This window comes from Mobula birostris, chromosome 6 (genome assembly GCF_030028105.1).
Source record: "Mobula birostris isolate sMobBir1 chromosome 6, sMobBir1.hap1, whole genome shotgun sequence".
NCBI lineage: Eukaryota > Metazoa > Chordata > Chondrichthyes > Myliobatiformes > Myliobatidae > Mobula > Mobula birostris.
The window spans coordinates 44,820,890-44,833,955 of record NC_092375.1 but is presented as its reverse complement, the minus strand read 5'-3'; the positions used below and the strand labels follow the sequence as shown (position 1 = coordinate 44,833,955).

At 42.0% G+C, this 13,066-nt stretch overlaps 1 protein-coding gene across 2 annotated transcripts in view; it reads left to right on the top strand.

The window, feature by feature from the left end:
• Positions 1–13,066, top strand: part of LOC140199008 (immunoglobulin superfamily member 3-like) — a 57,200-nt gene that overhangs the window by 18,358 nt on the left and 25,776 nt on the right. Inside the window, exons 1-2 of one of the 2 annotated variants that reach the window (XM_072260383.1) lie at positions 8,624–8,660; positions 11,937–12,314. In XM_072260383.1, coding sequence (XP_072116484.1) covers positions 8,645–8,660; positions 11,937–12,314 — 394 coding nt within the window. In that variant the 5' untranslated portion in view covers positions 8,624–8,644. Of the gene's footprint in view, positions 1–8,623; positions 8,661–11,936; positions 12,315–13,066 lie in introns of those variants that run through there. The other variant, XM_072260382.1, reaches the window with a different exon arrangement.

Here is a 13,066-nt window from a genome sequence, read left to right as displayed (position 1 = left end):
AGTATTGTGGCTTTCTGGAGATGTATATAAATCTCCAGAAAGCCACAATACTAAATACCACTAGAATAATCCGACACTTCCTAACAATTGAGAAATGGGTGTGCTTGGCTATGCCTGTGGCTCAGATTTTTCCAGCTTGGGCCGAGGAAAAAAAATAAAAGGTAATAATAATAAATAAGTATGGAGAACATGAGATGAAGTGTCCTTGAACTGAGTCCATAGATTGTGGGAACAGTTCAGTGATGGGGCGAGTGAAGTTATCCCCTCTGGTTTAAGAGCTTGATGGTTGAGGGGTAATAACTCGTCTGCAACCCAGTGCTGTGAGTCCTGAGGCAACTCTACCGTCCTGCTGGCAGCAGTGAGAAGACAGCATGGCCTGAATGGTGTGGGTCCTTGATGATGGATGTTGCTTTCCTGCAATAGCACTCCATGAAGATGTGCTCAGTAGTGGGGAGGGCTTTAACCAGGATGAACTGGGTTGTGTCCACTACTTTTAGTAGGATTTTCTGTTCAGGAGCATTGATGTTCCCATACCAGGCCATGATGCAACCAGTAAATGTACTCTCCATCACATATCTGTAGGGCTTGTCAAAGGTTTAGATGACATGCTGAGTCTTTGCTAACTCCTAAGACAGTAGAATTGCTGCCCTACTAGACCCAGGACAGACCCTCAGAAAGGATAAAATCCTTGAAGTTGCTAATTCCTTCCACCTCTGATCTTTCGATGAGGACTCACTCTTGGACCTCCAGTTTCCTGTTCCTGAAGCCAATAACTATCTCATTGGTCTTGATGACATTGAGTGAGAGGTTTTTGCTGTGGCACCTCTCAGCCAGATTTTCAATCTGCTTCCTATATGCTGGTTCGTCACCACCTTTTGATTCAGCCAATGGCAGCGCTATCGTCAACAAACTTAAATATGGCTTTGGAGCTGTGCTTAGCTTCACAGTCATTGCTATAATGTATGAAGAGCAAAGGGGTTAACACACAACCTTGTGATGTTGCCAGTCTGAACAGACTGGGTCTGCAAGTGAGAGTCCTGGGGATCCAGTTATACAACCAAGCATTGAGATCTTGAAGCTTATTGATTGGTTTTGAGGGGATGTTAGTATTGAATGCTGAGCAATAGTCAATGAAGAGCATCCTGATGTATGCATCTTCGCTGTCTAGATGTTCCAGGTTTGAGTGAAGAGCCAAAGACATGGTAGGCGTCTTGTTCTGTTGCTCCAGTAGGCAAATTAGAGGAGGTTCAAGTCACTTCTCCGGTGACAGTTGGTGTGTTTCATCACCAATCTCTCGAAGCACTTCATCACTGTGGATGTAAGTGCTACTGGATGATAGTCACTGAGGCAGCTTACCACATTCTTCTTAGGCACCCGTATAACCGAGGCCTCTTTTAAACAGCTACGTACCTCAGACTGATAATGTGAGTGGTTAAAGATCTCAGTGAACACTTCAGCCAGTTGATCAATACAGGCCTTAGTACTTGGCCAGGTACCCTGTCTGGGCCGGATACTTTCCGTAGGTTCACCCTCCTGAAGGATGCTCTCAGGTCAGCTTCAGAGACTGAAATCACAAGGTCATCGGGGGCTGTGGGAGTTTGCGAAAGTGACTCTGTGTTTTGACAGTCAAAGTGAACATAGAAGGCACTGAGCTCATCTGGGAGTGAAGCCCTGTTGTCGTTATCACCTATGTCACTTGGTTTCACTTTGTAGAAGGTGATAGCATTGTGCCCTACCGCAAATGTCAAGCATTCTTCAATGATTCAGGTTTGGTCAGGAATTGCCACTTCGCATGTGAGATGGCTTTCCGGTAAGTTACCTGGTCCTCTTGTATTTTGGTTGGTCACCAGGCCTGAATGCCACTGATGCATTTTTGGGGTGTGACTGGAGTCTCGCTGGGGCAGGACGTTTGCAGCATGTCTGGGCTGGAGTTGTTGGAGTGAACTTGGAGGGCTGGGGGGAATGAATGGACAAGGGGGTCGTGTAGGGAGTGATCCCAGTGAAAAGCCGGGGGGGGGGGGAAGATGTGCTTGGTGGCAGGATCCCGTTGGAGGTGGCAGAAGTTACGGAGAATTATATGTTGGACCCAGAGGCGCCCCCATCCCTTCCTACTGATCTCCCTCCCGGCACATATCCTTGTAAGTGGAACAAGTGCTCCTTATGCCCTTACACTTCCTTCCTCACCACTATTAAGGGCCCCAGACAGTCCTTCCAGGTGAGGCGACACTTCACCTGTGAGTCGACTGGGGAGATATACTGCGTCCGGTGCTCACAGTGCGGCCTTCTATATATTGGTGAGACCCGACGCAGACTGGGAGACCGTTTTGTTGAACTCCTGTGCTCTGTCCGCCAGAGAAAGCAGGATCTCCCTGTGGCCACACTTTTTTTTCCACAGCCCATTCCCATTCTGATATGTCTACCCACGGCCTCCTCTACTGTCAAGATGAGGCCACACTCAGGTTGGAGGAACAACACCTTATATTCCATCTGGGTAGCCTCCAACCTGGTGGCATGAACACTGACTTCTCTAACTTCCGTTAATGTCCCTCCTCCCCTTTTTAGCCCATCCCTTATTTATTTATTTATTTCCCTTTTTTTTCTCTCTCTCTCTTTCTCTCTCTGTCCCTCTCACAATAACTCCTTGCCTGCTCTCCATCTTCCTCTGGGTTCCCCTTCCCCTTTCTTTCTCCCTAGGCCTCCCATCCCATGATCCTCTGCCTTCTCCAGCCTTGTATCCCTTTTACCAATCAACTTTCCAGCTTTTCACTTTATCCCTCCCCCTCCTGTCTTCTCCTATCATTTCGGATCTCCCCCTCTCCCACCCTCTATCAAATCTCTTACTATCTCTTCCTTCAGTTAGTCCTGACAAAGGGTCTCAGCCCGTAACGTCGACTGTGCTTCTTCCTATAAATGTTGTCTGGCCTGCTGCGTTCCACCAACATTTTGTGTGTGTTGCTTGAATTTCCAGCATCTGCAGATTTCCTCATGTTTGCACTTTCTCATTGGCCCTGTCCCACTTGACACTCCTGAGGTAAAAGTTGAAGTGTCCCACACAGAGGGTGGATGTCCACACACTGCATGTTATCGAGTAAGCAATAGTCCAACCTGCATTGCTGAAGGTTCCTGTATTTGCATTCCAAATGCAAGCATGGAATTTACATTCGACAAATGCAAACAGGGATGTCAGTGATCATTACAAAATTCTTCGGAGCCTGACAGCAGACTGCTGCCAGTTTTCTCAGGGCTTAACAGCTAAATCAATGCCATTTAAAGAGACTGCAGGGAGCCAGCTCACTATGATGTTTATTAAAACCATTTTATTGAAGAACTGGGATTAGCAGGCTTTGAAATAAATTGGTGAGCCATTGGCAACCAACAATACTGCCCTAGGCTCAGCTAGACAATCTTCCCCCCACCCTCCCAAGGACTAGGAAGATGCCGCTGGGACCTGACAGACACAGACACCTACAGTTTGCAGGTGGTGAGCAGAGGAGCAAGATGCACCAGTTTCATGGTCTATTCATTTGGCACAGGGAGAGTGCCATCAAACCAGTACCAGTCCCACTTACCAATCACAACAGTCTCTGCACTCCCATCCACACAACCCTCCATGTATCTCTATCATCTCCTTCACATATTTTCCCAATGTTCCATAGCACATTCGACTTAGGGAGGGAACGTCAACTCAGACCATGAGGCCTGCATCGGGCACTTTCATGCCTTACAAGGTGCAGATTGAAAGTCTGTGTAGGGCGCCATTCCTCGCACAGACACTAGAGCAATGTGTGGTTAAGTGCCTTGCTCAAGGACACAAACATGCTGCCGCAGCTGAGGCTCGAACTAGCGACCTTCAGATCACTAGATGAACGCCTTAACCACTTGGCCACGTCATTTGTGGACCACGGCTTATGGTCATTTGTATTCAGTGCAAAAATCGATTCACCAGCCATCCTCAATGGCAATTGACAATTTGAAATTGAAGATTCTTTGCTGTTCTTCCCAAACAAGAGAAAATAATTAATCCTTATTCACACCATCAGAATTCCTCATGATTTTTTTTTATTATTCTCATCTTTCTACCATGTTTCCTGTAAAATTCAACCTGTGGCAGAATTCTCAAGCATGTTTTCTCTTGCAAACTTCTCTTCGGAGACAATAACATTCGAAAGACCCCAAAAAGAAACTAAGACAACTTTAATACTGTATTAAAATTTAGATGGAGCAGTTCCATAAAACTTTTTTTTATGCCAAAGTACAAATGTCAGGAAGGAATAGATCACTCACATTGAAAAGTTAAAAATTACTGGCACAATTTATAAAATTTCCATCTCAGCAAGAAGTGCTGAATGTCATATGCAATATTTCTACTAATTGTGGAAGCATTAAACTGTGCTAATCAATGTAACAGAAAGTTGCACTTACTGTATATATGTTTAATACCTAAAATGTTCCATGGTACTTTAAGAAGAAATGAAATTAGATAAAAATTTAAACAAATTCAGTTAACAATAATCCCTATGGCAGCTCTGTTTTACATTAAGAAATTTTTTTGATGCACAAGGCTACTTTTAAAAATATTTGAAGGGATAATGCCAAAGCTCCATTGAATGATCACTTTCTACAAAATTTAGAATTAGAACAACTCTATAGTTCCACACCATAGTTACTTTGATGTCAATGTACTCTGTGAAAGCTGCTTTCCAACTGTTGTAGGCTTTCCTCAACATGAAAGAGTTTGATTTATGAATTTTTGCTCAAATGCCATTCATTCTTTGAGAAGTGAGCCTTTGATTTACAGATCTATCTTTCACTATAGCAAATAATGCACCATTCTCTGCCCATGGCAATACTCTGTACCAAAATATCCCTTATGTGTTCTGTTCAGCCTTATTGATTTACAGAATTCCACTTCAGGGAACATTTTCCAGGAATGCACCGTTTAACTTGAGAAATGGCCGTACCCCATGCTATTTTGCCAGTACTTCTAGTTTGATAGTTAAGACACCTCACCTTCTGGTGCTGTGTTGCCACAGCTGAAAGCAGAGCTTGTAATAAGAGTTATGAGTGCTTATCGAGCATAAAATGATAATGTATGGATACTAACCCATCAGCCTATCGTGTTGTACTAACTCTTTCGGAGATTCTCAGTTAAGCTACATTTTCTAAATATGGTTTCATAGTTTCTGATTTCTAGAATTAAATCCATACCCTTTGGTTTTGAACACTCTGCCACTGGGAGCTATTAAGGCCTATCAAAGCTTTGAACATCAAAATTAAATTTTCCTGTAACTGGTCTCTGGTCTGTTAAGAATGCCAAAACTGCTATATGCATTTTCTAAGACTTGCCAGCCATCCTGCATTAAATATTCAGTCTTAGTGGGGGACCAGCCAAATATTTTTATAAATGCTTAACATAACTTCCTTGATTTTATATTCTGTACCAAAACTTAATGGGTGACTGGGTGGGGATGCATCTTTACCAAAGGAGGTGTAAGATTCTCCTTCCCTCCACCAGCCTGCAGCTTACCTTTGAACAAGGTGTAGCACCTGCTTAAGCCCCTCGTTCAGGATCAAGAGAAGCTTTGGAAGCAGCAGGGGATGTTTGTATGAGCAGCTGGTCATATCACGTCGTGGTTATGTGACCACTGATGCCAGGCACATTGTTTCTAAAGAGTATTGATAATGGTCGACATCGCCCATCTTGTAAAGACACCGCCCAGAAGAAGGCAATGGCAAGCCAGTTCTGTAGAAAAATTTGCCAAGAACAATCATGGTCAAGACAGCATGTAGAAAACAAATATTTAAAGAGCAAATGAGTTTTATGTCTTTGTAATTACCTCCTTCTTTTCGCCTACCATCTTCACAGTTTTGTGTGTAACATTCCAGAAGTCTCTGTTCCTGTGCCCCATTTGAAATTGTAAGGTTTGATCTACATACAGTGGCCGCTTTATTATGTACCTCCTGTACCTAATAAAGTGGCCATTGAGTGTATGTTTATTGTCTTCTGCTGCACCTCATGGCTCAATGTGTTGTACATTCAGAGATGGTCTTCTGCACACCACTGTTGTAGTTATCTGAGTTACTGTCTACTTCCTGTCAGTTTCTACCAGTCTGGCCATTCTCCTCTGACCTCTCTCATTAACAAGTCATTTTCACCCACAGAACTGCCAATCATTGGATGTTTTTAGATTTTCTGCACCATTGTCTGTAAACTCTAGAGAATGTTATGTGTGAAAATCTCAGGAGATCAGCATTTTCTGAGATACTCCAAACCTCCCTGTCTGGTGCCAATAATCATTTTACAGTAAAAGTCTCTAGATCACATTTCGTCCCCATTATGATGTTTGGTTTGAACAACAACTGAATCTTTTGACCAGGTCTACATGCTTTTGCATTGAGTTGCTGCCACATGATTGGCTGATCAGATATTTGCATTAATGAGCAGGTGTACAGGTGTACCTAATAAAGTGACACTGAGGGTATATTGCTTCTCCTTATTCTTCCTATCAAAATTGATCATGTCACATACTGTACTTCTGTATTAAACTTAATCTATAATTTCTCCTATGTTTCCATGAAATAATTTGCTATCCAACTCACTGTTGAGGAGATCTGCAGACATTGAAATTATGCTCAGGACTATGCCATTAGGTTATCAAAAGGATGTTTTAGTTGTTTGAATCTGTGTTAATGGTCAATCAGTCAGGCTGAATATTTAGAATAGGAGATTATTCTAATTGGGAGGGAGCTGGGCAAATGTCAGTGAAGACAACTTGATCCTTCAAAGATTAATGGAAAAAATATGACATATCAGTGTGGATAAACTCCCTCTACTCGTTGAACTAGTACCTGAGAAGGATTCCGGCATTTGGGTGGTGGTGCCCTTCAGTTTCCAGGTGATGCTTGATTTTATTGTTTATTCAGAAAGGATCACATTAACCAGGAAGGCAGCAAGTGGGACATTGGGGTGAAAGGTCATGGATGAGGAGCAGACTGTGGTGAATGAGATTGGCTAACAAGTGTATCAGGTACGTATGTCTTGGTGTGGGGTCGTAGTTCATGTCATTAAAATTTAAAATCCCTTCTCCCTCCTGCCTCCTGTGTCATTTTAGTGTACAACTCTTTGAAATCAAGGTGGGAAAGCAAATTGTGAGGAGAGCACAGAAGGGTACACAAAGGGATATAGGCAGGTTAAGTGGGAGGGACAAATCTAGTAAATGAGGTATAATAGTGGGGAATTTGAAGGTTATCCACGTTGGTAGAAACTATTGAGAAGCATTGTTCACTCACTGCAGCTGCACATTAGGTCTAGCTCACCTTGTACAGAAAGTTAGCAGATTACAACAATTAGGAAGGATAGGGTTACATTGGTTTTTGTTACAAGCAGAATGGAATATAAGTTTAGGGAAATCTTACTGCTACTGAGCAGCAGATTGACGAGACCACATCTCACCATTTGTTCTGTTCTCTTCGGTTAAACAGAATTTAAAGGCTGTACAGAGAAAGAGCTGTTGTACACAGAAAGGTTGAGCAGTATGGGTGTGTACTTGTCAGTTTAGAAGAATGATAGCTAATAATGAAACGTACACGATTCTGAAAGGTGCTGATGCGACAGGTACTGATTGGATGCTCCTATCATTGGTGTATTGGGAGCTCCGTTTCAAAATGAAGAGTCACCACTTAAGACAGACAAGGAGGATTTTATTTTTCTCCAAGGCTTGTGGGTCTTTGGAAACCCTTCCCTGAGAGCTGAGGTGGCAGAGTTGCTGAAATGTACTTCAAGACTGAGACTGGCAGATCTTTGAACACAGGGGAGCCAAAGATTATTAGGAACTGGCAGGAAGGTATTGCTGAAATCAGGATCTTAACAGCTATGATAGTATTAATTGGCAAAGCAGGCTAAAGGAACATATGGTTGACACATGTTCTTGTTTCTTATAGAGGTAATATTTAAGATTGCTATTCCATAATGTATAGAGTAAATTTACCAGAAAGCAGAAGAGAGAGCTCAGAGGAATGAACATCCCCCTGTAGCAAATGAACCTTATCAATCAAACATCCCAGGACTGAACTCAGAAAAAGGTGAGCAGCTGGCTCAATGAGTTCATAATGATGAGGCTCATAATAACTTAGAGTGCCAGTGGGCTCTAGACTCCAATCTGTATAACGACTGGGTTTCTAACACTGTTCATTTATTAAATATCAAAGGAGTTTATATAAATTATCCTCCTCACTCTTCATCAAATGCATTTGATACACAGCAATTCAGTTAAAATTGATAGCCTAAGATACTCCTGAAAAATTTCTGTGTTATTCAAATTGCCAGATTGGTTTTGAAAATCTTGAGATTGGCTTGGGTTCTTTCTTTTAAACATAGAGTTTTATTGCTGGTGCTTTTAGTTGTACCATTCTCCCTTCATTACACAAGGACGAAAGATGTTTATCTTCTATTGACAGTTCAGAGGAGAATGGGTGGTGAGGTCCCCTTTGAGGGTCAGCGCAGGGCACCAACCAGAATGTGCCCAAGGTTAGATGGTGGAACATCTGACCTCCCACCACCACGGGACGTGGTACTGAGGCCAGTGGTGGAGCTCTGTCATTCCAGCTGGGGCAGGGATAGGCTTTGTTTCTGGCTTCTATCTTCATGTTAGACTTGGCTGGTATGTTAACATTGACACCATTTATGTGCTTGATAAAATGTATGTAGTTTTTTTTCATTCTTTATTTAATAAACACTGTTGATTTTATATCAGCTAGATTCACTTTAATATACACATTTTAGTTTGAAAATTTTATATGCTTATTAAATTACTTAATTCTATACAATTATCTCTTGATGAGAAACAATTGAATGACAGCAATGACTGACAGAATTCAGCCTCCCAATGTGGCCTCCTCTATATCAGACCTGACATAAATTAGGGGACCGCTTTGCTGAGCACCTTTGCTCCATCCACATCAAGGAAGATTTCCCAGTGGCCAACCATCTTAATTCCAATCCCCTTTCCCATTCCAGCGTGCTGGCCCATGGCTTCATCTACTGCCACAGTGAGACCAATCTCAAGTTAGAAGAGCAACACCTTATATTCCATCTGAATAGCGTCCAATCTGATGGCATGGACACTGATTTTGCTGACTTCTGGTAGTTTCCCCCCAGCACCTCCCATTCCCCACTCTGGCTCCCCCTTACCTCTTTTCTAATTCTCATCTGCTTATCACCTCCCGCTGGTGCCTCTTCTCTGTCTCTTTCTCCCATGGTCCACTCTCCTCGCCTATTAGATTCCTTCTTCAGCCCTTTACCTTCTCTACCTCTCACCTCCCAGCTTCTCATTTCATTCCCCTCCCCCCATCCACCTGACTTCACCTATCACCACTTACCTGGTATTCCTCCCCCCTCGCCCTCCACCTTTTTATTTTGGCTTTGACCCCTTCCTTTCCAGTCCTGATGAAAGGGTCTCAGCCAAAAACACCAACTGTTTATTCCTTTCCGTGGATGATACCTGACCTGCTGAGTTCTTCCAGCCTTTTGTGTCTGTTGCTCTGGATTTCCAGTATCTGCAGAATCTCTTGTGTTAATGATTGACAGAACTTTGCTTCAATTTCTGCTAAATGTAGTTGGTGCAGTTACTCATTAAGCTGACAGTTGCTGGAGTGGGAAGTGGTTTCTAAGTGTACCACTCAAAAGACAGATCAGATGCTAAACCTCAGCTGCAAGACTTCTGCAACCTTGCCTCCACCTGAGATCAGCAGACCATTGAGGAAAGTGCAATGCTTTTTCCCCAAACCTATCAATGTCAATTTAATTCTAAATAATTCAACTTGAATTTCACTTAATAAATGCTATCATTTACCTGCATACGATGCTTCTGTGTGCGTGATGTTTATCCAGTAAATCTGTTTCAAGGAAGGAAAAATCAGGGCTATGTATGAATAAAAGTACATTTGACATTTTGCTACCATACTTTAAACGATACTGATTATTGCCAAGTTTTAATTAGTCTATCCCTGAATGTTGTGATATAATTTTCCATCAATTTCTTTATAAATTTTTGACCTCAGCAATATAACCATTTAAGACTTTTCTATCACTTCAGCCAATGAGTGTCAGCTTCTTGACAGCCACTTCCTCTCCTAAGGTTAATCAATGTGTCAGTCAGTCTGCTCTTGTGGCAGGAAATTCCAGTTTCAGCACGTTTTACACATAATAGGTCAATCAGTTGCCTCACCCCGATCTACTCAGTAAGAGTCCTTAGTAAACCCTGAATCAGCCAGCTGGCAAGTTTAGCCACAAACACAAGATGTCCTCCATATCATATCTGCAGTTTCCAACAACTGGTTGACAAAATTCCCTTCTGTGATTTTTTTTGTACATCAGTTAAAACACTTCACAAAATGCTGGAGGAACTCAACAGGCCAGTAGCATCTATAGGAAAGAGTAAACAGCTAATGTTTCAGGCTAGGCCAATTTTTAACAGCCATTGGTCAATTTTCCAATACACAAATTGAAAGATTTTGTTATCACAGCATATGATGAAATCATACGGGTGCATAGTGTAGCACAAAAGAGGTCTATTCACTTCATCAATCTGAGCAGGACTTTTGAAAAGAATCCCAAGTACTTTTGTTTCCCTTATCATTCTTATATCACCATAATTCTTAATCTATAATGTACTTGTGCAATTCCCTTTCAACAAGTACTATTGACTCATTATTCACTACCTTGTGCAGTTGATTGTAAAACCTAATCACTTGTAACGCAAGACATTTTTCCTCATGTAGTCAGTATTTCTTTTACCTGTATCCCTGTTACCACCCCTTCAATTTCTCTGTATTTTCATTATGTAAGACTTGTCCCATATTTCTCCAGTGTCTGAAACAAACTCAATTTCTCCAGTCTACTCAAATAGCAAAATTATTTGTCACCATATTCTAATGCTTGCTTAAACATAGCTGTTATGAAATAAGAATTTTTCAGTCCAGTTTAAGTTAATCTTTGCAACACACATGAGAGTTGCTGGTGAACGCAGCAGGCCAGGCAGCATCTCTAGGAAGAGGTACAGTCGAAATTTCAGGCCAAGACCCTTCGTCCTGACGAAGGGTCTCGGTCTGAAACGTCTGTCCTGACGAGGGGTCTCGGCCTGAAACGTCGACTGCACCTCTTCCTAGAGATGCTGCCTGGCCTGCTGCATTCACCAGCAACTTTGATGTGTGTTGCTTGAATTTCCAGCATCTGCAGAATTCCTGTTGTTTAAGTTAATCTTTGTTCGGTGCTCAACAATACCACTGCACAGGTGAATATTTAGTGATCAGCAATAAAATAAATTGTGCACTTACGAGAGTCTACAGATGCTGGAAATCTGGATCAAAACAGGGAAGGTGGAGGAACTCCAAACAACACACACAAAACGCTGAGGAACGCAACAGGCCAAGCAGCATCAATGGGCCGAGACGTCGACTGTGCTTTTTCCCATGGATGCTGCCTGGCCTGCTGAGTTCCTCCAGCATTTTGTGTTGCTTGGATTTCCAGCATCTGCAGATTCTCTCTTGCAGGTGGAAGAACTTGGTGTGTCAGGCAACGCCTATGGGGGGGAAATGGACAGTTGACATTTTGGGTTGAGACCCTTCATCAGGACTGGAAGCAGATAGCCAATATAAAAAGGAAGAAGGAAGGGCTGGAGCAAGAGCTGGTTGGTTGGGGGAGGGGAGTGGGGGGAGGCAATACACAAGTGAGGGGCTGGGGGTCAGAGAGGTTATTCCTGATTGTTTGGACTTGAGTTCATTTAATTGTTTCAGAACTTATTCAAAGTAACAATTATATCAAACTGTATCGGATAATTCATTCTCTTGCTTATTAGAATAAAATTCTACTTTGAAAGATTTTGTCAAATTTTGAGAAGAAATGAGCTGAGTTACCTCTCGTTTATTTCTTGGTACAGATCTGTGCACTGCTCAAAGGCTGGTGAAATTACAGGAAGGACCCCTAATTCGAGCTGAAGGACGTCACATAACGATTCAGTGCACTGTGAGCGGAACGCAGCAGTCTCAAGAGCAGAACTTTGAGTGGTCTATCACCCTTCCAAATAAACCTAAATTTCAAATCCAAATTATCAGCACTCAAGATTCCGACTACACTTATGCCTTGTACAAAGACAGAGTGGCGGCTAAGGAGATCTACATAGAGAGAATCGGAAGTGACTCTGCGCAGTTACACATAACTAATCTGCAGAAAACTGATGAAGGACAGTACGAGTGTTACACTCCCAACACCGACAGTATATACTGGGGAACCTATAGTGCATTCGTGAATTTGACAGGTGAGTTCTACTTTCTCTCCAGCTGTACTATAAATAACCATCCCATTCAGCAAGACATTTGCCGCTAATTAACTATACATCAATGTATAACTGAAATAAAAGAAATCCAAATTTTAGCACATCATAACAAATCCTATTTTAATGCAAATAATATGGGGTTATAAACATTGTTTTAAACACCAACTGCAATACACTCCATGAAATGTTCTCATGTACAGAATTTAAAAAAGCATGAAGCCCAATATTTCATAATGAAATTAAATGGTAAATGCTGAAGAACACTCAGCAGGTCAGGCATCATCTGTGAATGTGCTTATAATCTGTAAATCAGAACTTTTAAATCAGAGCTTCATAACAAGGCACAATTTACTATTATAAAAACTGTCAGCATGTTAAAGTGCAACACTGGGTAATCTATTAAATGTTTTAAATCCCACTAAGCAAGAAGCAATACATCATGTAAAATGCAGGTCAGTTGCTAATAAGGAAGTATGATTTATTTATGAGTTCTGCGGAAATGTAGGAAAAAACAAGCACATTCACTGATCACTAAATCAAATAAGTAAACATCTCAAGCAAAATAAGAATAGGATTAACCTTCATTGTTGATTGCAACTCTCCTTGTCCCAGTGAGTGATGGTAAACGCCTCAGTAGGATTAAACCCCAGGGATAATAGACTAGAAAGACCATTGCATGAGGCAACATCTACCTGCGCCTCACCATCAAACCTGCAGATAAGGGGGGTGCTGTA